The following is a 23,220-nucleotide window of genomic DNA, read 5'->3' on the forward strand; positions in this document are numbered from 1 at the left end:
AGTTTTCATTTTCCACCCTGATGTAGAAAACACCATTTCTGATAGACTATACAGCATGTCAAAGCCTAATATGTAGATGCACAGGGCAGCAAGATCATTCCGCGACCCCCAAAAAACGTTTGGCGACCCCACTTGCGGTCCCAACCCCTAGTTTGAGAACCACTGCCTTAGCTGATGGAGCTGTAAAAAAAAAAAGCTAAAGTTTTGGGGGGCCAGGATGATTGTTTTCAGAATATTCACAACCAGAACGCTTACTGGAACATTTGCTATGACAATTAATTTGAATATGACGAATGTGACCTCCTGGAGCATGAGAATAAGGTGAACGCTAAACCAGTTGAGGGTCAATACTGTACAGAGATGATAAGAGCAGTTCAGACAGCCCCAATGGTGAAGACGCAACCAGTGCCACGTGACGGGGGACATACTTTGATGATTGATCAGTGGGTGACCACTCATCAGATACAGAACTTAGCATCAGAGGCTAAGTGTGAAAAAAACACATAAATTATTGTCACTTTCTAATACTGCAGTCAACGTACAGGGGAAACCTAAATGGACTAATTTAAACCATTGCATACAATGTGTGCCTCTAGAACAACCATCCCTTGTGAAGTACATGCAAAAGAGCTATGACTATGGTTGAAATCATTATGATTCAGTGGCGATAGTGTTGATTTTTGGTTATGGTCATGGCTATTATGTTTTTAAACTATGTTTTCAAACTTTGTTTTTTTGATTTAACTATGTTTTTTAACTATGTTCTTAACTATGTTTGTAACTATGTTGTTTTTTTAACTATGTTCTTAACTATGCTTTTTATAGGTTGCTTTAACTATGTTTTTTAAACTATGTTTTTACTGTAGCACTCTGAGATTCAGATGAATATAGAGTGCGCTATAAATTAAATTCATTAATTATTATTATTATTATGAAATATGGGTTACAGATCAAGTCAGAGCCCTAATGGTTAGGAAGTTTCCTTTAATGTTCAATGTTATGTCGTTGAGTTTGTTTGTTCTTTCTATGAATGACATGCCACATTCTATGGACTTTGTGATGCTGCCGCTGTTTTTCTATGTTTGTCTTTCAGAGCCAATGGTCCATTACCAACCCCCCTGGAGCAGCATGAGAGGATCTGGATACAAAGAACCAGTGGAGCCTCTGCTGCAATGACCAAGCCATCATCGTTGTCCATGATCCACCTCTCCCGCTGGACAGTGACAACAGTACATGAATTGGACTTTCATGTTTCCACCACACAACATTCAAGGACTTGAATGATCTGAACTACATCAGAACAGATGATCATAGATGGATAGTTGCCACTCACGGAAAACGAGCGTCGCTGCACAACTGCATCTTAGTTAAAAAAAACACCAGACTTGGAACATTTTGATGTTTGCATTTTAAACCACTACACTTGGAACATTTGTGATTATTTGTATGATTATTCTTATTTGTGATCATTAATGTAGTTTGAGGCAGACGAATATTGGTATTTTTCATATACTTTCTAAGGAGTTGCAACATTGCTCATGTGAATTTCCTCCCCCACAACAATGTATCACATTCCGCCACGTTCATTAACACACAAATGGTCAGCAAGACCCTCCCTGTCTGACCTTCACACCTATCATATCTAGGTAGACCCCATACTGTTCCCCTTCTTATCACGCCCCACCTTACACCTTGAACTAGACCTGAAGACACACCCATTGTGTTAACTAAAATATAACTACTTTCATGCTAAAAGTTGTGTTGGAGAAAGAATATCATACAGAACAGAAAACGTAAGTTCTGCAGTGGGTTTGCCGTGTGGAGACACCAACCGCTGAGGTGTGGTAAGAGAACGGAGCAAGGAGTAATTCTGGGACATTGAGGAGACATCACAGCTTTTGAAGACAAGGCCAACACAGAAGAGAAACTACACTATGGACCATATCTCCTAATCATCTCTCCTTCTCTCTCTCCATCGTAGTGTGTCGTGTGTGCTCAAGGTCTGTTGCATAGAATAAACCGACACCTTACTCATCAGACCGGCATTACATCGAGTCCTTTGCTAAATCACGCAACCACAACTAACTTCAGAGTTATAATATAACTGGTGTTTTAATGTGAAATCTGTTGGAACACGGCAATCTTTTAGTTGGTGTTTCCACCCATCACCAACGATTTTTTTAGTTGGTGTTTGATCCAACAGATCTTTCAGCAAGTTAAATAGGCCTAGATGGTTCATGAATAAACAGTTCATTACTGCAAGCTTAAATGTTACAGTTATCAACCAAATTAAATGTAAGGTGTAAACCAAATACAGTACAACTGTAAATGATAACTGAATAAACAGGTTTGATGACAGTTCAACCAAATACGCTTGAATGCATCAAATGTTGAGAAAATAAACCAAACCGGTATAAAATAATTAGATAAAGAGATGGCATGGGGGAAATTCAGGGGAAATGGACAGAGAGAGAGAGAGAAAGAATAAGATAGTAAGAGGATGAGCAAGAGAGACAAAGTTAGAGAGATATAGTTAAAGAGAGTTAGTTAGAGAGAATTATAGTTAGACCTCAAATACAATGGTCGGTTACATACCATAATCTACATTTCCATTTTCAAAGGTGGTGTTTACAGTGTGAATTGCTGTAGTCCATATTGCATTGAATCCAACATGTGACAATGACTGACGTGTCTAATACCCTGACCGTTCCCTCCCCGACACCTGGGAAAAAAAACAACATCATAACTGATTGATATATTCCAAGACAGGAGGAAGAGAACATACGCATTCAATCACACAAACAGGGAAACCGGGTCCAATAAAGGGTAGACGGGTTCAGCGCTCCACTATTGTAATATTGCGGTACACCCTTATATAACGTAGATTCGATCACTTTTTTTTAATAATATCAGACATAGTGGGGACTTAAATAACATCCCTGATGACTTTAGTTTTGAAATCCAGCCACTCTGAGAAAAATCGGGACCGGAAGTCGAAGCTGCCACTGGGAAAACATTTCTTGTGCCCTTACTGTATATGTTTTCACCAAGGAGCACTGTGAAATAAGCACAGCGCAGAAGCCGTCCTTAGCCCATATTACAGTTTTAGCTGGATTGCTAGCTGATGTTAACATTTTTTTTGTCATTAGAGAACATCACGGTTGAAATTTCACAATTAACGTTAACTCACTGGAAAGACAAAATATTGGTTAACTCCTTGGAGGTAAGTCAGCCAATTCTTTGCTTGTTTTTTTGTGTGAAGCTAGCTAGCATAGCAAGCAACGTTGAAAGTCTGGTAACGCAGTTCCAGTTTCTACATCTGTCGTGCAGTGAAGTAACGTTAGATTATACAGTTGATCTCAGCATAAACGGATGGTCATCATAGACCACAAGTTTAGTTTGACACGGTCAATCAATATTTGATCTGCCTCGGGTTGGTGAGGTCAAGTGAAGTTCTCTGCTAACATTAGCTAGCTGACTTACCAACGTTCTTGGCTTTTTAACATTATCCATCAAATAACCCTATATTTCAACATCGCATTCGATGTTGGTAGGTAAATGTTTCATATAATGTTAGCCAACGTAGGGTGGTTTAAATGAATATGTAATAAATTAACCTAATGTTACACTGGAACACTTAAGGCTTTTGTAACATTGGATGTGGTTGCCCTGTTGTAAGTCATACTTTGATAGTGCTGTTAACTGTTATAATGCACTTCAAAATCTCAGTCCTACTCTCATAGCGTAGCTAGCTTGGGCATTGCGAACTTCAACTTCTTTCTGATTAACGGTGAACTTAGTTGATTCACGTTGTCGCCTGTCAAAGTGTCAGGTTATCGTTGTAAAAGGAAGCTAGCTCACATTATCTATCAGCAACTATGTAATGGTAAGGCCAGTTTATACTTTGCGCCTCCGAGAGTACGCGTGGGTACATCAGGGTCCCAGTGATGATGAGAGGTTTTACGCATGGCTCTGTGTTGATGTCAGTGTACCCTCCAATTTTTTGGTGACTGAATAGACTTGTGCCCGTGACCAGTACATTACAAGGGCACCTAGAAAAGGGACGTTCTAAACCTAAAAAGGCTTAATTAGGGTTGTAGCTTATAACTATTTTGATAGTAGAATCTATCTATTACTGAAATGAATAATCGACTATTCAGATTATGAGTTGCACAATTACTGAATGGGTCTTATTTATCTATCGGCTTTACATTTTGTGAGAACTTCATTAAAAAATATGTCTTTTAATGAATGGTTAGGACTAATTCGATGTGGACAGTTGCTTGCTGGGGAGTGCAAGTCTGATTCCTTTGAGGAAAGTCACCCGTTGGTAGCATTAGGAGATCCAACAAACCAGGGATGGAAATTCGCCCCTGCCACCTTGCCAATGCAGGTGAATTTGTGAAGTGATGGGTGAATTTGATGAACCCACCTGCCACAGTGGTGGGTAAACAAAGGGGGCATTAAACAAAATATCTGGCGTGATTTAATCGTTCAGTGAAAAAGGTAACTTAATTGTCAGGCAGCCTACCTAAATTGTGTTGTTACTTACTAGCTGTCAGGTAAAAGTCAGCCATGTCTCTTCCTAAATCTCGACCAATCAGAGTAAGGTCCAGGCCACTGAACGCCAATTTGATTGGACATGAAATTCAAAGTTGGAGAGCGCTTCCTTCTTTGCGAGTCGTTCATTAATTTACAAAGCCTAATCTATTTTAACAACAATGTGGCTTTACATCGTAGGTGTAAAGACAGTGGCTGACGTCGGTAGGCCTATGCAAGAGGAGACAACTCGTGTTCATGAACCAAAAGTTAAAAGGTGATTTTTCAGTGAGAAGAGCCAACAGTGGGGAATTACGTGACTGCCTAGTTTTTGATGAGAGTAGTGTCAGTGTTTTGCTCCCACTGTCAGCAACACGCCTTGGCAAGACAAATCGCTTTATTGTGGGCACCACAAATGTATTGTTGCAATAATCTCCCTCTGTGGAATCTCCCATCCCTATGCTCCTGCATTAAAGGGTCACACTACATCACTGAAGGAAAGGAAATGCCTGACGTCAATCCTTCAAGGAACGCAGTAGGCAAAAAGGAGTGTAAGCCTAAATTATGAGGTTTAAGTAGATGGGTGCAAGTTCCCAAGATGGTCACTCTGTAGGCAAGGATTGTTGACTTGAATTTAATGCAGTGGAGAAGTAGTGTGCCCTTTTTGCCATGTTTTTGACAATCTGTAAGGGTTGACAATATGTTGGCGTGTTAACATGTTGGGAAAACCCAATAGAGTCTGTTAGTGATTGGAATGCGATTAATTAAATGACTCAAATAAGGCTAGGAATTCGTCTGGTTTTAGTCAGGCTTAAGTTAGAAAAAGTATGTCAATATGGTTCTCAGTTACCAACTAATTTAGAAGTGCAGCTTTTGATGTTAAGGACTGTATGTTAATACAGGCCCAACTTTAGGTTTGTACTGGTAGCGTTTTGTACAAATATAGTTTCTATCTGTTTTGTAAACCTCTATCAGTGTGATTTGCAGTGAGCTTAGAAGTTCTGGGTAAAAAAAAAGTATGGGTAATGATTATACTGGTGCAGAAGAGGTTAGTGTAGGCTAGTAGTTCTGCCTTCTAATGTTAATTTTGGGTTTTCAGCAATCAGCCTTGGCTAGGTGATGTGTTAAGTTTTTAGAAAGCTGACTGGTAACCTCCCGGCTGGAGTGAATGCCATCTCTGCAGTAACCCATGCTTCCTCGAGAAGGTTGGCCAGTTGTTGATAAAGCCTCCGTCATTACATGGGCACCATTCTGATAGCCAGTTGTTGAGTAATGATGGGTATAGGACCCAAACACACTACCGAGTCTGACATTTGTTTGGCAAGAGTAAGCACCGACACAAAGTTTATTTGGGTGATTACTGATTGCTGTAAGCGGACATCGTTTACGCCAGTGTGAATAATAATTGTGGAGTATCTACATTTAGAGTTAGGGATTAGTTTTAGATGTGATTCAATGTCGTTTGCTCTAGATCCAGGTATATAGTTCACCTTTTCAGACGGAGTTGCTAACTTAATGTTTCTCAACGTTCTGTTAATTGGTGATTCTACTCTATCATCAGTGTTGGTAATGGGGCGGAATCGATATAGAAATTCAGAGTGGTTGTGAGTGTCACAGACATCGCTTTATTTCGACTAGGGCCTCGCTTTACCTTGACCCATTAGTCTTGAAATTTAGGCTGCGGTGTTACAGCAGGTTTGCTTATAGACGGAGTAGCATTGGCTAATGTAACTACATCTACTGATTTGGTTTCACTGGTTAATGCAGCAGCATCCACTGTGTAGGTTTCGCTAGTTAGAGCTAACAAGCTAATATAGTCTACATTGAGGAGATGCAATTCAAGTATAGTTATCCTCGCTTCCAGACTTGCCAGTAGCCTACATTTGTTGCAAGTATTGTGACCCCAGAAGGAGTTAAGGGAGTCGCTAAACATATTACATGCCAGGAAGCAGACAGAGACTATAGAGAGAGAGAGAATTCATGTGGGAAAGTATTCCCAGAGTCGATGTAATGTTAAAGGCAGTTGTAGTGAGTGCAGTCACTAGGATACTTAAGTACAGAAGCAGTTAGCGGCGTTCTGGGGCTAGAGTGCACGGTAGGTAGCAGCAACTCTATCTAACAGGAAATGACGTCCAGTTGCTGCTGATGATGGGGTCCGTGTGAAGGGAAGTGAAGTGAAGTGAAGTGAAACACAGTGGATTCTCCAGTAAGCAAATTACAGGTGGTAGAGAGAAGGGCATGACATAACAATCATAAACTTTCATCACTATTCATCATAAACTTTGGTGGGGACATTGTCTTCACAATCTCAACTCTTTTTTTGATTGGTTTGTGTTGTAGCTCTGCCCAACAGGAAGTCGTTTTGAAAGTTTTTTAGATTTTTTTTAATAAGCTCTTTCAAATTCCTCCTAGAGAGTTAATTTGGATTTACTTGGACCAGTTGGTGTGAACCTCAGACACACTACCATTCAAACGTTTGGAATCACATTTGTCAAGAAACCCATATTTTATCCTTTAAATTAAGTGCAAAATGTATCTGGTGGCCCTATTGTTCCGTAAGGATTATTATTACGCTTCTTCTTTTTTTAAATTCAAGACTTGGTGGTTTTATTCACGATTTAGAGGTGGTTCACATGCAAAAACTCATGGAGCTTGGTACACACATCAGTGCTTGCGATAGTTACTCATTGTTCAGGGTGTGGCCTCCATAGTGCCCCCATACGCCGAGAGTCTTGTGGCTGGCATACAATTTCACCTACACTCACCAAATCTGGCAGGAATGTGAGGCTCCCCAAGACGGACAACCTTTGTATGTACATTGCATTAAGCACGCCCAACAGGAAGCAAGTTATTTTGGATTTTGTCTGTTTGACACGTGTTACATTTTGATGTTCTCCTCTTAGATGGTTCATCGGACTCATGTCAGGTGCGGAATAGGGATTTGTGATATCTTACAAGGTGTAGAAATTTATGTCTTGACACGCAAGCAGGAAATGTGTCAACTTCACCATGCATTGCTTGATACAGCTCAAACTTCACAGGTAATGGGCTATGGTGGTTATGATGATATTTACAAGTGACTTTCTGATGTACCGCCACCATCTGTCAACAGAAAGTGTTTTTTCTTCAATCTCGGCATTTAACTGATTAACACATAGGTCTGTTGAAAGGCTAGTCTACACATAGCCTATCTGTCCTCCTTCAGATGTAACTTAAGCATCTCATTTGATCTGTCATTCCTCGAAGTATAGCATGGCTTGTAGCACTCCGAAACTCAACAAAGACACAGCTCCATTTCATTTAGTGCAATATTTAATATACTTTTGTTGTAGCCCATTGGTCCACATCACTTCAACTATGTCCCCAAACAAACACAGCAAAAACGGCCCTCCCATTTATCTTGGTAAAATAAATATCTTGGTGACAATATACCATTTATCAATACATCATCAAACAGCATCAAGTTGGCAACATTTCTTTTTAACTGAATATTTTTTAAAAGATACACATTAAGCCAAAGATCTAAGGATGAGCAAAAAAATGTTTTATTTAGTTTATTCGAAATGTGATTTACTTGAATGTGCAGATGGCTATGTTACGTTGTGTTTATTAGCATTTTAAAATAGTATGTTTTGGGCATAACCCCACATTTGAATAGAATACATGCGTAATAGGTGTACAAACTATCATAATATGGTTTTGAAGATGGCAAAATAACGTGAGGTTTATTTGACTTTGGAATGTATAGCCGTCATACCAGTTGACAAAACGAGAAAATATAGGATTGGTTCGTTCAATCATTCGGTGTTTACTTAAACCTTAATTGCCTACCTGGAGAAACATTTTTGTCACCCATTTTACATGAAGACCGATAAGCTGTGAAATTTGAGTCCTACATAGCAAGAATTAAGCTACCCAATAACTGATAATTTGTTAAGAATTCAACAAAACGGCGAACGTGTCCCATTTTCAACTTTGTCAATCAACTACCTCACGTCTGCTTCAAAGTTAGAATAAAAGACCTATAAGTAAGGAAATCGAAGCATCCTACGTGGAGGCGTTTTCGATTGGAATGCGTTAACCTACCCCACGTCAACCAAAAGACGTTACGGTTTATGAACAAAAATAAATGATCAGACAAACCAAGAAATTAGTTTCATATGCTTGAGTTATTAAATATACCTGCTTAAATGAAGCATAGACGGTTGTATTGCCTACAGGATTGTGTTTAAGAAATGGCTCGTATCTCAGATTTAGAACAGCACAATCTCACATCTCGTGAGCAGGATTTGTTATTAGAGAATTATCTGCTATAGCGGATTTGAACAGCTGTAGAATGGTTGCCTAGTCTTTCTATCTAGGTCAGTTTTCCAAAGACTTACACACGAAGTAGCCTAGGCCTATTTCAATTCAGAGATTGTTTAAAATAACTTATGCTTGTCCTTAACGTGCTGCAATTTATGTCTTTCTTTTGCACCATTGTAACTACATAGCAATATATATTTCAACAGTATAATACTGCTTTTGGCTAATAAAAACATAACCTACATTTAGGTGATTCCCCTGTATCTCAGTAGGCCAACGTCCTTCCAGGAAAAAGACCACAGGTGCCGGTAACACTTAAATCGTATCAGGAACACTGAGCTAAAACTAATGCACCAGTCCTGTAATGAATCTGAGCTTCATGAAAGTTAAAGTATCCACTATTTCTTGTACTGTTGATTCTGAGTTGCCTAACCACATTTGCATTTATGACATTTTAAAAGCGGCTTCAACGGGTTTTCAGCCCAAAAAAGTGGCCAGAAGATGTCACTGTTGCAATACATTTCTAAGTTTCAGTCACACAATGACTTTTATTAGTGCACCTCTGTGTATCTGATAGAATACTCTTAGAATAAAGTATGCAAAAACACGGAACACTATACTATTTTCATACAAATTATATAACCAATTTATAAGGCCCATCAAATAAACATTACAAAATACTATTTTGTATATTTTACATGCATGTATTACAAATGTTGCCAATCCCTGGTATATTCACATATCACTTTTTATGATCAGGGATCACCTAAAGTGCTCTATTGGAATTGTTTCAAATTAACCGGTCTGATTTGTGAAAGCCCACATGAGATGTTATGCACTCAGCTGTTACAGACCCATACTGATTTGTAAAAACATTGACAAATGACCTCTTATGGGTCTGTGTTAATACTGTGCTCAACCTTGCATATCCTCCCACCAGTTGTAGAGCTGTCTGAATAGGCTGAAATGAACCAATCTATGTTCCAAGTGTTGATCAGTTGCTAAATGTATCTGTTTCAGTCTCAGAGTTGTGTTTTGCTTATGCCACTACCTTCCATACACAAAAAAATTATGTTTAATTCTTGAAGGTCGCCGTAGTACCGTGGGGAATATTGTGGTGTTGTGGGGAATTGCCTTTAAAGCTACGTGAGTTTATGTCCTACAGACATAAAAATAACACCCCAGAAACCTTGAATCTTTTACTTTCCTACTTCTACTCAAAAAATGAATTAGAACTTTGTAAGGACAATAAAACTAAAATCTTGCACATTTCAGTCTCTCAGTGAAGAACGCAGCTGCTAACAACCCACCCATTAGCAAATGAGGGCTATTCATATGATAAGGGAATGGTGAATCAGTGCTATTTGGTCATGAGGTAGCAAGAACACCTGAGAACACCACATTTCACCTGTAAACAAGTCCACATGTTGGGTTGTTTTCATACTTCATACATACACATTCATAACTTGCTTTTCCTTGACCCCTCTGAGGATATTTGTGATTTAAGTTATATTTGTTTGACTAGCTCTTGCAATTAATGCTGTTGATTAACTTATAGGGAGTAAAACGCATGTCATATTAGGCTTGGAGTTCTGAGTTTAGGCTACTACCGTCAACCTTGCACAGTGATTTTGAATCCTATAAATCACTTCATAAGTTGCTAAGACTATTATACAGTGAAATACATATCATATCATGCTCAGAGTTAGGGCTGAACGATTAATTGCATTTGCGATTAAATCGCGATATGGTAAAACGTCCACGATTACAACGTACAAATGTAAAATGTGGGAAAGAATATTTTACACTAAATGTATCTAATATTGTGTTGGTCATATTTAAATCATTCATTACGTTTTGTTGGGGAAAAAAAGAGGATAAAATAAAAAAAATCGCATATTAAATCGCAATCACAATATTGGGGGGGGGAAAAAAATCGCAATTCGATTATTTGCCCAAATCGTTCAGCTCTACTCAGAGTTGCGTTCATTTTATTAGGCTACATTCAGAGTCCACGTTCAGAGTTTGTTGTCTGCTCAGAAATAAGTATTAGGGTCCTGTGAACTAATTAGGCTCCTGTAAAGAACGTCAACCATGTTATGCCAGCCAGCTATGTCATCAATATTCATTGTTTAGGGACACTGGTTTTGGCGAAGAAACAGTTACTCTGAAGTTAGTCAAATTTAGTTGTGAAACCACACACACTTGTTTACAAGATTCGGAGTTCAAAAGTCTGGGCCAGAAATCTTTACAATGTGTTTTTGTACAAAGTCTGAGCACTTTTTTAAGGGTATTTTTACATTTACTCTCATGTTATTATTGCTGAGTTCTTCTAGAATATAAGCCACTTTTGCATCAATGTTTTTAGTTAGGGAAAACATCAAGGCATGTCAGACTACCTAAAAGAGTCTAACAGGCCTTGGACTCCCAAGTCTTAAAACCTCATTACCGTTTACCACACACATCTAAAGTAATCATAGATGCATACCTATAATGTACAGGATTTAGCCTGCATTATGCAAGCATGATTGAAAATCTAAAGTCATGTGAAATTATGTAATTGATGTAGTACGCGAAACACAACAGAGGTGTGATAGTTATACATGATGCAGTAAATGATCAACTTCAAACTACCGGTACACAGAATGTATTCATGCATGCCATCTGTGTGTCAAAAGTGTCTGTGGTAAGAATGGGCTGATAATGTGTAGAGTTTTAGACAGCATATGTCTTCAGGGGCTGTCACTTGTTCTTTTGAATGATTGCTTTGCCTTGCCTGAACAGTTACTCCTCTCAACCCCTCTTCCTGATTCCTTAGGTGGCCTGGATTTTCTGACTTATGTAGACTTCTTTAGCGGGCATTCCCTGACGTAGGTGTGGAGGCAGTCACCATTACATGAACAGCACGCCCTTCTGAGCCATCTGCTTTGGGCACAGCCCCTTGGTGACTCTGGATCTCTGCGTGCTCTCCACACCATCATGGAACACCCACGAGAAAAGGAAGGTGAACGGCCAACTAGAAGCAGTAAGGTGGCTCAAGGGCGAAGTGGGCACTCTCGCCCCTCCAGCTCCTCTGCCTCATCTGGTGTATTGATGGTTGGACCCAACTTCCGTGTTGGAAAGAAGATTGGTTGTGGCAACTTTGGAGAGCTGAAACTCGGTAGGTTCATTTAGCTCTTTAAAAACGTGATGAGGAGATCTTTTCTCTTGTAATTCATGGTTTACTTGTGATGTCATAACAGCAGAACGCCATATTGATGACCTGAGATGCTGTTCAGCCCTAGCCTGCAGCAGCACTAGGGTAGAACTACTTTCGTGAGGAACTATGTTTCGTTATTTTATTCATGTTGTCGACATTACTTGTCAGCTACTTAGCCATATTGTTGTCTTGTGTCAATGTAGCCTGTGCTTAGTTTTAAGTCCTTTGGAATTTGTTCTTTACTTATTTAACTTCAATGCTATTGCTAGTTCAGCTAAGTAACTATGTTTATTCATTGGTTTTATGCTGTGACAGTAAAGGCTGTCACTACATCAAAAGAGCGATTACATCCTGAGACAGATAGTCTATATCTGTCTGTAGTCTGGACACCAAGCGTTTAAAATCTGTATTGCATTCCAAATTCAAAATATCGGAGAGCGTCGTCTCTCCCCCTTCCCCCTCCTCCCCAGACTCGGAAGCGCACGCTTGTTGCCAGGTTGAGGACACTGAACCTACATGAAGGAGCGCAAGACGAGCTCAACATTACACTTTGATAGTCTCATCGTCTGTTACCATTATCAGCTAATGTATATGTTTGCAGCGTTTCTATTGTTTGCAAATTATAAACCAGCTCATATGATTTTTTTTTTTATACTCTGTCGGTAAACTAGATGCATTTCTGGCAATCTAAGTTAGCCAAGGCTAAGCCTGTTGTCCCGAAACAAGCCCACTGCTCTGAAAATAGGCCACACACTGGAATTGGAATTACTTCTTTCTAGCAGATTATGATAACATATTGCTAATTAACAGATTACGTATAAATCATTTCACATCTATTTCGGAGAAGTAGCCTCCTGTTCTTCCTTGTTGCAGCCCAATGCAGATCTCAGTTATGAAGTGTCCTCACCAGTTTCAAGTGAAGGCTGGTCAGGTGCCTCTGATGCGAGGGCGGAGAGGATGAGGCATAGAGAGGAGGAAGAGGAGGAGAAGAGGAAGGTGCAGGTGCAGTGTTATAAGAGGCAGTGGCTCTAGAGGAAGAGCAACAGAGAGAAGAGAGAGTGCAGGTCCTGCATACCTGTCAAGTTAACATGACTGAAATCCGTGAGGTCAGTGATTGAAATCTGCGAGCCATCCCCACTGCCCACAGATACACATAAAAGTTGTTCAGTGATGCTGAATATTGAAACTCTGTTGACTATAGTAGCCTAATACCGCTACACTGCAATAGGGAGTCAAGCAGTGAGAACATGGCAGTCTCTCACTCGCACTGCACAGTTTAAATAATCAGTTTAAAGGACTGGTAATTATTGGGAGTGAAAATCCATGAGATTTAGTGAGATCCCTGAGACATGAGAAATGTTGGTCTCACGGTTAAAACGAGACTTGATCGGTATGGTCCTGGTTCAAGATGCGGAGTACAGCGAGCAGGAGCCAGGGGAAGAATGAGAGAGAAGGAGAGTGTCTAATGCTGACAAACTTTGACCACATCCATTGATTGTCACAAAATTGAATAGTCTTCTAAAATGGGTATATGGCTTTAATTCTATAAGATAGATAAATAGCTAGTATAGGGATGGATGAGTCAGTGTTCAACGTATAGAGTCATTTGTCTGTCTGTATGGTGAGATAAGGGTTGCGTTTTCAAAATATTCCTCTCTGAAACCTGTTTATTAAGGTTTGCGTTTGCAGGGCCCAAAAACGCAGCTGTTGTGAGGACGAAAGGCCAAAATGCAACAAATCATCAGTTTGAACAAAAACTCAATTCATATTAGGCAAGCAAGAAAATGTTCACAGTTGCAGAATTGCAACTGGTAGTCAGCTATGTATTGTCAGTCGTTGTAGGTAGCCGTGACCTCTTTTAATGATAATTAAAAATTGAAACGGTAATACTAACCGTTTGGAATTGTACCATGGTTTACTGTGAAACCGCTTCATCCCTATGCGACAATGACCTCAGACAAATATGTTTTCCATAAAAGCTTTTACTCAAAGCAACTTAAAATGAAAAACTTAAAAGATTTAGAAGGTGGAGATAGTATTAATAACAAAGTCATCCCCACCTGCATGACGGGTAAAAACATAGATAAGCTAATTAATATGGGCTAAATTGTCACACTGGTGATTTTCTCCAAAACTAGGGGCACAACCCAAAACTGAAATGGCTAAATTGTGTGACACATCCCACCGAGTCAACATCTTGTTTATCTTTAGACTTTATCTTTAAAACTCAGCTTAGAACAATTTTCCCCTTCCAAAGTAAAATGATGGCTTACCACATTTCATGTGACTTTTTTGACTATGGGTATGTGGGCCTAAATGTTTTACTTTTCTATGATTAGAGATGGTAATAGTGTGTGATTTTATGGTTTTACTACGGTGTTTGGTTGAACTAGCTTTGAGATTAAGCCCTAATTAATTCGTTTTGGGCACGTTGTCACTGTAACCTGGAGACAAGTTGTCACATGTGTTGTGTTTACTATTCAAAGCCCTGGTAGGGCATGCAGCATTTGAAAAATCCCTCCTATTTGGGCAGAGAAAGAAAAGGCCAATGCATAAAGGGTAATAAGCGTCCAAGTTGTATTTGGGGAAGATAAAATGTGGGCATTATATTACATTAAACATACAATCAATTCATCATATGAGAACAAGTGTTCATGCTGTGCTGTGTGGAACTTTTTTTTAAACAGCCAGCCAGGAGACTTAGGATCAGTGTTTAAGATGCAGCAAAAGGCCCATGCTGCATGTAGGCAACTTCAAGAGAGGCAGTTTAAGTTTGGCCAGTACTATGACTTTGAATAATCTTGGCAATGGTTTTCAGTTATACACCGTAAAAGACGTTAAATTCCTTGTGCTATTGGATTTTTTTAAATCTTTTTGGGTCCGAAGTTTTACTAAGTAAGTAAAGTAAACTGCTTGTTTTCGCCACTGACGGGCTCCTAAATGTTATTATAAGTGTTATCAGTGTTTAGTTGAATTAGGCTTAGGAGACCTCCAGGAGGCTCAACAGTGGTGTCAGGTGCCCCAGCCCAGGCCCCCTCCATAGTCACAAAAGGTTAGGACACATGTCAACACCTGGGACAACAACAGATACACGTTAAAAAGATTTCACATAGGGTAGGGTAGGAATTGGGTATGATCCCTGGTTAGGGTAAGGGTTGGGGGTGGGAGAGCCCCAACTCTGTGAAGTTGACACACTTCTTATCTTATGTTTTTTTTAATTTTAGTTTTTTATATTACTTCATTTTTCCATTCTCACTTTACCCTGTTTTTTGTATATGTAATTCCTTCTTATTTTTTATGTTGTTGTCTTATGTTGTGTCATGTATTTGTTGTTCTTTGTAGCTAGGTCAACCACAACACTGTTGGATTTTGGTATTTGAGAATGGTCACTCAAAGGAGATTTAAAGGAGTTGTCTAAAGGCTTCTGAAAAAGTGAACCAGTGTTTGTGGCTAAGGCACTGGCTGACTAGTTGGGGTCTTGAATTAACCTGAACTAAAACTGAGACGTGAAATCTTGTCACGGTCTATGTTGTGGTGTATCTGTTGTATCTGAGTATGGAGGGGGGTGGCTCTGCGGCTGTCACCAGCCAGTTGTGCATTACTTTTGTGCTGCTGCTCAGGATCTATGGTTGGTTCTATGGCAGTTGTTGTGTGGGTTAGGATGTTGGGTATGAGTGGGAAGTCACAAGGAATTTCACGAGCAAAGCACAAGCAAACTACAAGGAATTGCACAAGCAAAGCAAAAGGAATTTCACATGTTTTTCGGTGTAAAACAAAAAATTACAAATCAATAAATTATAATTAATAATTAGTTACTAAGAAATTGATTTGTATCTATATCCTGTCCTTGCCTGTCCTAATAATAATAAAACAAATTTGCAAAATATTTTGCTTTTCGATTTTGCTGTGTGATTATGGGGTATTGAGTGTAGATTGATGAGGGGGAAATATTTGGTCTGAATACTTTCTGAATGCACTGTAAGCACTTAGCTGAGCAGCCTGTAGATATTATTTATGTAGCATATTTATTAACTCCCTTCTCAAGCATTTACACATTGACATCCAAAAGAAGCATCACCTCATTTACTTGAAAGTTGGGTTTGCCCCCCGACTTCTTTTTTAGTCAGCCAGTCGCTCAGACTCCTCTGAAAATAATAAATAAATGTGCAGGACAGAATTGCAGAAGTTGGTGCCCCAGGAGATGTTTTAAATCCTTAAGATTCCTTTTTTTCCACATTTGTATGGGCAAAAGACATGATTCTTGCATTTTAAGCATAAATCTCGCGATTTACAAACAAATATGACCACTTTGGTGACATTAAGGTGTTAATGGTTTACTACTGTAATTTCCTGACTATTAACTGTGGTTTATACATTGATTGCCTTTTTTTTTTGCCTGGAAGCCTTCACATACGAATCCCAATAATGTATCAGGTAAAAACAACATCGAATAGAGCACATTTTCATTCACACTCATCCTTCACTTTATCACCATAACGATAAAGAAATGGGTGTGTGTATTCCCACCCAACTGTATCGTATTTCACACGATGCTACAGAGCTTGAACCTTTGCGACAGTTGTGTAAAACGTGCAAGGTTTCACGACAGTTAAGAACTATCCTAGCTATCTCTAGTTTAAGGAACCATCTTAACAGTTGGTAGTTGCTAACGTGTGTAATACGAACTAATTTTAGTATGAAGTGAATATGGACTTGTGTTAATAGGAAGCTGCACAGGCACCCAGAGGGTTTCTACCATCGTAGCTTTTAAACTATGCCCGCTATCTTGAGCTTAAGGAACCAACTTATCATTTCGCAGCTGGCGTGTGTTAGCATGAACTCATTTTAATATGTGTAATTATGAAGCTGCACAGGCACCCTGAGGGTTTATAGCGTTACCTTTTCCTATTATAGTTTTGAGGAGACTAACATCAGCTAGATAACTAGCTATCATTTCATGCAATGGGATGCAGAGGGTGAAGTCCTGTGTGTGTGTACATTTCTATGTAAAATTACATGAAATACTCTAATGCGGTTTATATAGAGTGCGGTTAATAGTCGGGAAAATATGGTATGCTTTAATTTCTACTATTTTACTGAAATAGTGGCAGCCATTAGTGGTCAGTACTCTGATCCTCCTGAACACATATGGATACTGGACCATTGTTTCACTCATTCTTTCACCTCAATGAGCGACAGATCTTCTTAACTGCAATCCTACAACTTGCCCTCTGCAACCTTTTTTCCCCACCCTCCCCGCACAGGTAGACTTGGTCTTCACATGAAGACTTTACACTTTCACTAATACTTCAACATGAAGAGTAATTTCAATTTAGTCTAACTGGTCACATACTTTTCCCCAGGCATTTAATATTGGATAAGTTTAACAGGTGATTGAAAGTGTATACATTTTTATTGGGATTTCTTGATATTTTTGTTTTATCTGTGATAACATTTCAAGTTCACAAACTTTGTAGCACCACTATGTCCAGAGTTCAAATTGACAATCAAAGTGCACTGGCTGAAGCTTTGATTGTCATTGTACTTTGTGTATTAGACAGATTTAAACTTTTAAATTAAAAAAAAGTGTCTAGTACCTTTTATGGTAGCACCAATGGAATGTATATCTAACTTGTAAGGTGTAAATAAATACAGGTTAATGGTTTGTACAAGAAGTTGACACTGTAAGCATTCAGTATAATATTATTGTGTGCCTGAACTGTGATTTGAAGTGTTTTACAGAATACACTTGTGGAATAAATGGAAGACAGAGTTTTCACAGAGTTTATTTATTTATTTATTAATACATTTTTTACTGATCCAAAAAATTATTCCTTCCACCACTTAAGAGCAATGACACTGTAGTCTTATACATGTAAGTGTGATTCCACCTGCTGCATGTGTTAACTGAAAATGTAATTTGCCAATTTAAAAAGACTACATTTAGATTATATGGATTTTGCATGAAATTGCCTAGTGGGTTAGCTAATACACCTTAAAGTGGAATTTTGAAAGAATCAATCACATAATAGCTATAGGTATATTGGATAAAACAATAGGTCACCAATGAATAGTTTGAGAATATTTTTTATATTATTTGTTAACTATTTTAGTAATAACAGTTAAAATAAGTAATAATTTACATATTTGTTCTGCTAAGCGACATTGTCCAGCTCAAACATGAGATTTACAGTTCATTACCTCACAGTTGACTAGAATCTGCAGTCCAAGTGTTCAGAGACAAAGTATAACGTCTGAAATCCACACAGCAGACAATCTTGCAAAATGCCTATGTTCTCCTTGGCAGTTGGTCATTAGATGAGAAGAATATGTCCAGTATCACTACAGACAATGGATCTTGTGTTGTGGCTGAAAAAGGCAAACATTGCTGGTTTTGGCTGTATTACAAAAATATCATTATGCTAGACCTACAACCCTTTGTGTAGTGTTAAGTGTGAAAATTCATATTGAACAGTGTCTTTTCCCTCTCCATTCTAGGAAAGAACCTCTACACTAATGAGTATGTCGCCATCAAATTGGTAGGTATCAAACATATTTTTTAAAATGTTTTACTTTTTCACCAATTTAGTAGATTTTGTGGGTCATGTAAGCTCCTGTTCCCAAACTTCCCTTCTAGACCGTAGGGCAAAGTAACATGTATAAAGGGCCATACTGTGTTCCCTGTGGTGGGATAGATTTGTCTAAGATCCTGACCAGCTCCAACCATTAACATTCTATCTCACTCCCACCTACAAAAGCCTGTAGGTAGAGAGCTAACATGGTCCCCCTCCTTTCGTACAAAAGTACATATAAATGGAAATAATTCAGTAATTATTTATTCAAAGAGTAAGTGCAATATACAATAGTGCATAAATATCGTATGAGTTATTATAAAATGGGTAACGCTTTAGTTTAGGGAACATATGTTAACCCTTAACACATAACTAATATGTGTCTGTACAAACGCCCAATAACGTCTGCATTAGCATCATTGATAATTTATTAGAACAAGGAAGCCTCCTGTATGCCTTTTTAAATCCTTTATGGTGGGCTTTACAGCTGTCTTTTTTTTCTGTCCATTAATGTGCTATTTGTTAGCAATTCAAATACATTAATAAAACTTATTAGGAAGATAAGAGATAAGATAAACTTTTATTAATCCTGTGAGGGAAATTCAGTTGTCATAGCAGCAAGGTAGTAGGAATAGGAATCAAGTATCTATATACATAAACATCAAAAATAAATTAATACAAATTTGAATAAGAATAAAATAAATAGATGAAATAAATAGACAACATAGCACAACTCCGCTGGCGTACATTACATAAAAACTATGTTCGGTTGTGTTGGTTGTGGAGTCTGATGGCTACTGGCACAAAGGACTGGCCAAGGCGCTTTGTGGTGTGCCTGTTTATTGCATCATGTGTTGATGTTGTGTGTCTCCTGTAGACAGGTACAGAGTGGTTGGACTGTAAGTTGCTTCTTGCTGTGCGTGCCAAGGAGTCCAGAGGGCCCAGGAGGCTTTAATGCCCCGGAGGCTTTGGTGCCCAGGAGGCTTTGGTGCCCAGGGGCCCTTGTATTTATAATCTGTCCTTGCTCATTCTGTCACTATGTGGCGCTCGCATTACACACCGCTATTTTATTTCAAAATTATAGTTGAGCATCGGTCAGATTTTCCACAGGACAATAATACTCTCGACTTTAACTCTTCAAAGGTTTTGAAGGTAATCAATAACCTATTGCTGGCTGCAGATTCAGCGGGCTGCTCAATTCAAACTCTTGCTTTTGAAACTGCCAATCATGACATTTAAATTGACAGATTGAAAAACTAGACATATCTGGCTCTGCAAAGGAGGTAGTCATTTCTAATACATTCAATTCGTTTTTTTTTCATACTTTAATAAATGTAATAATCGTTTTCTTGGGTCCTGTTTTATCGTCATTATACCTGTTGCCATTAGGCCACATTTCTCGTAAATATCACATCTCTTTTCAATGCTATGCTGATGATGCACAGTTATATGTCTTTGTTAAACCAGATGGCCTGGATAAGATTACTGCACTGCATTTCTGCGAGGTCAGAAACTGGATATCTTACAGATAAAACAGATAAAAGTTCTCCTATTTGCCTCAAACAACTCCAACAGACCTACACCCCTCCTTCAGTCCCTCTCGGTGATTGTCAAAAAATCTTTGAGCCCTATGTGACGTAACTCACCCAGTCCTGTTTTTAGCAGCTTCAAAGCATTTCCAAACAGTTCTAGACCTATTTTTTAACTAATGCTGACAAAGGAAATTATTCATGCAGTTATTTCCTCCCATCCGGACTACTGCTGGCTACCAAACCAAAGACCATTCCAGGTCAAAGACCTCTCAAATCACCTTACTTCGCTTGACTTGTGTCTTTTAAATTGATTTTAAGATGTAAGCACTACATGGGCTGGCAGAAAAATACATTGAAGGCCGTCTGAGCAAGGTTTGTTTAATTTAGTTTTGAGTTTAATGTACATTGTACAGCTTTGTATTAGAATCCTTCCATTCAGGTATACCTCTGAATTGGACTCCCCATAGTGATTCAACTATTCCAAATAGTGCAAGTTTCCGCCCTCTATTACAGTTTGGTAACACCATGGCATAGAGAGTAATTTAAGAACTAGGGAAAGGGCAGTAGGCACAAATGAGCAGTACGCTGAAAAAATATTCTTGGGGAAACACTGAACAAGTTCACTGAAACGCTATGATCTTCCCCCTATGTTTGTCATTTGTTTCCTAGTCTTGTCACCTTAGGAAGATGTCAAATGTTACTACATGCCTGCTAACAAGCCTTCATCATCATCATCATCTTAATGCCAGGAATAAATAGAACATAGAACACTCATTTTTCCTTGTAGCATTTCAAAACTGTTTGGTTAATGACAGAACTTGATTGAACTCTGTTAGCCTCAATTAGAAAATTAAGTGGAAAGCATAATGAAATTGAATTCATAAACAAAATAAAGTATCATTTTAGAGTAAAACCATAAATGATTACTATAATAATAATACCAAAACTAATATTATTTTTATAAAGTATACCTCAAACAAATTAACTAATTAGACAAATGCTGTTTAAAAAGGTGAGCTTTTAAATGCTTTTTGAATGTACCAAGGCGGTCGCTGAGATAGACGGCACTAGTCTTGACTGCAATCTCTTGCTGCTGAGAGGGCAAAAACAACAGACCCTCATCTGAGGAGCAAAATGGTCAAGGGGGAATAGAGCTGAATCATAGAATTTAAGTAGGCTGCTGCTAATCCAGTGGCTGTCCTATAATATCTGCTAAAGTCTCACTACACATGTGGGCAGGCCTGTTAAATTTGCATTGCAATGGTCTAGTTTAGAAATAACCAGGGCCTGCACAATAAATTGTGAAGCGTATTGTGTAGCATAGCATATAACTGTAAAGGAAACAATCATTTTCTACAGAAACAGACACTTAAACTACCGAAACTGTAGGCAATTTACAGTTATTTAGGTAAACAGACACAGGTCTATCTCTGTAGGGATCCTTTACATCTTGTCTTGACACTTATAAAAAAATGATGAGCCTGTCTGTGGTGAAAACAAGTGATGAACAACTTTGATGCAGATGCTAGCCCCATGGGATTACATTGTATAGCCATTTCGTGGTTGCTGTTATAGCATTCTATCTTAATACTCGACTGATTTTGATGGCTTACTAATTGTCCTTAATAAAAGATCTGAAAATAGGGCCCAGGTTGGAAAATCCTGAAGTTTCCCTTTAATTAGTATGATATTGGGTTGGGAATGCCAATTGAAATTATTGGTTTTCACGTCATGTCTAACATTGACAGACTGCAGGTAAGCCATGTGTTAATACTTTTGTTGGTGTCTACCATGGTGGTTAAGTTACTTGTTAGAAATCTAGTTATCAGCTGTTAGTGTTCAATGCAGGGATGCAACTTCCTGTAACTGTATGTGTGAAGAACTGCCGATGACATTGTGTAAAGTGTGTGTGTTAAAACAATCTACCTAGCAATGTAGCCTGTATAAAACGATGCGTTTTGACAGTCCTTTACAAGGTGCCCACACATCCGGGGAATCTGGGTAACCAGACAAGCTGTAGCCATGATAACCACAGTTGCCTGTCGGGTTTGGGTGGGGCTTGTTTACTACGCTCTCGGACTTGGGTCTGGTTCAGACAGAAATATACGGCGCACTCTAATGGGAACGGCAGGGAATAAATGAGTGCTCTGGTTTGTCTGATCTTGGGAAAGTATAGTATATCAAAATTCATGACGGTTTTCTTGAGAAATGTTGAGAATGTTGTCACTTCATTAAAATGTGTGTTTAATAGTGTCAACTTTTGTCTCTATCCATGCAGGAGCCAGTCAAATCACGGGCACCCCAGCTACATTTAGAATACCGCTTCTACAAAACTCTTGGCAGCACAGGTGAGGTCACCAGCACAGATCTCCAGTAAAAGTGCTTTTGTTGTAGATTAGCAGTAACTCAGTGGTTGCTCGGGGAACTGAAAATTATGAATTTCACTCAGCTCTGTCAGTGTTACGACTCGGCTCGTGAGCCGCAACATCAATTGGAGACAGACCACAGAGTATACAAAAATAGGGGTTTATTTCAATAATACAAAAATACAGGATTAAATAGTAAATGCCAAGCACCAAAAACCCATAGTGTGCACCAGCATCAAAAGCATGGTGAGAATGCAAGGCCCTCTCTGAGGGCAAACAGCATGGCTTTTATCCACACCTCCTCAGGGGTGGACAATCAAGCAATAATGCCCATTCACCACCCACAGGCTGTTGCACTGCCACTGCAAAGCCAGTTGGGGTGTAGAGGGGCGAAACAGTCAGCCTAGAGCTGAGATTTATGTTTTAGCAGAGGGAGTGTTATGGCAAATGACAGCGCAGACTGTTATTTTGAGGAAAGCAAAAGCCACAAGTAAGTGCACACAACCTTGCAGGCGATTATGAATAACCTTGCAAGTCAGGTGTTGTTGGTATGGCCAGATTTTAATCTTGCTCAGCTGGCACTGACTTTGTAAATTCATGGGTTCCATTTGCAATTTGACCAAAGCTTGATGGGGTGTGAACCTGCATTATCTCACCTGCTCAGACACACATTCTAACCACTGAATGTTAACCCTATAGGCCTGCCT

General features: G+C 38.9%; 2 protein-coding genes across 6 annotated transcripts in view; one reads left to right on the plus strand and one right to left on the minus strand.

The window, feature by feature from the left end:
- pacsin3 (protein kinase C and casein kinase substrate in neurons 3) overlaps positions 1–2,658 on the minus strand; it is a 45,446-nt gene extending 42,788 nt beyond the window's left edge. Inside the window, exon 1 of the mRNA XM_031569532.2 lies at positions 2,596–2,658. The gene's annotated coding sequence lies outside the window, so the exon portion shown is untranslated. The remainder of the gene's footprint in view (positions 1–2,595) is intronic.
- Positions 2,659–3,026: 368 nt separating this feature from the next.
- Positions 3,027–23,220, plus strand: part of csnk1g1 (casein kinase 1, gamma 1) — a 47,524-nt gene continuing 27,330 nt past the window's right edge. For all 5 annotated transcript variants that reach the window (XM_012814949.3, XM_012814950.3, XM_031569529.2 and 2 more), the window contains exons 1-4: positions 3,027–3,223; positions 11,663–12,004; positions 18,542–18,582; positions 22,426–22,495. In XM_012814949.3, coding sequence (XP_012670403.1) covers positions 11,824–12,004; positions 18,542–18,582; positions 22,426–22,495 — 292 coding nt within the window. In that variant the 5' untranslated portion in view covers positions 3,027–3,223; positions 11,663–11,823. The remainder of the gene's footprint in view (positions 3,224–11,662; positions 12,005–18,541; positions 18,583–22,425; positions 22,496–23,220) is intronic.

The sequence above is a fragment of the Clupea harengus genome, chromosome 6 (genome assembly GCF_900700415.2).
Source record: "Clupea harengus chromosome 6, Ch_v2.0.2, whole genome shotgun sequence".
Lineage (NCBI taxonomy): Eukaryota > Metazoa > Chordata > Actinopteri > Clupeiformes > Clupeidae > Clupea > Clupea harengus.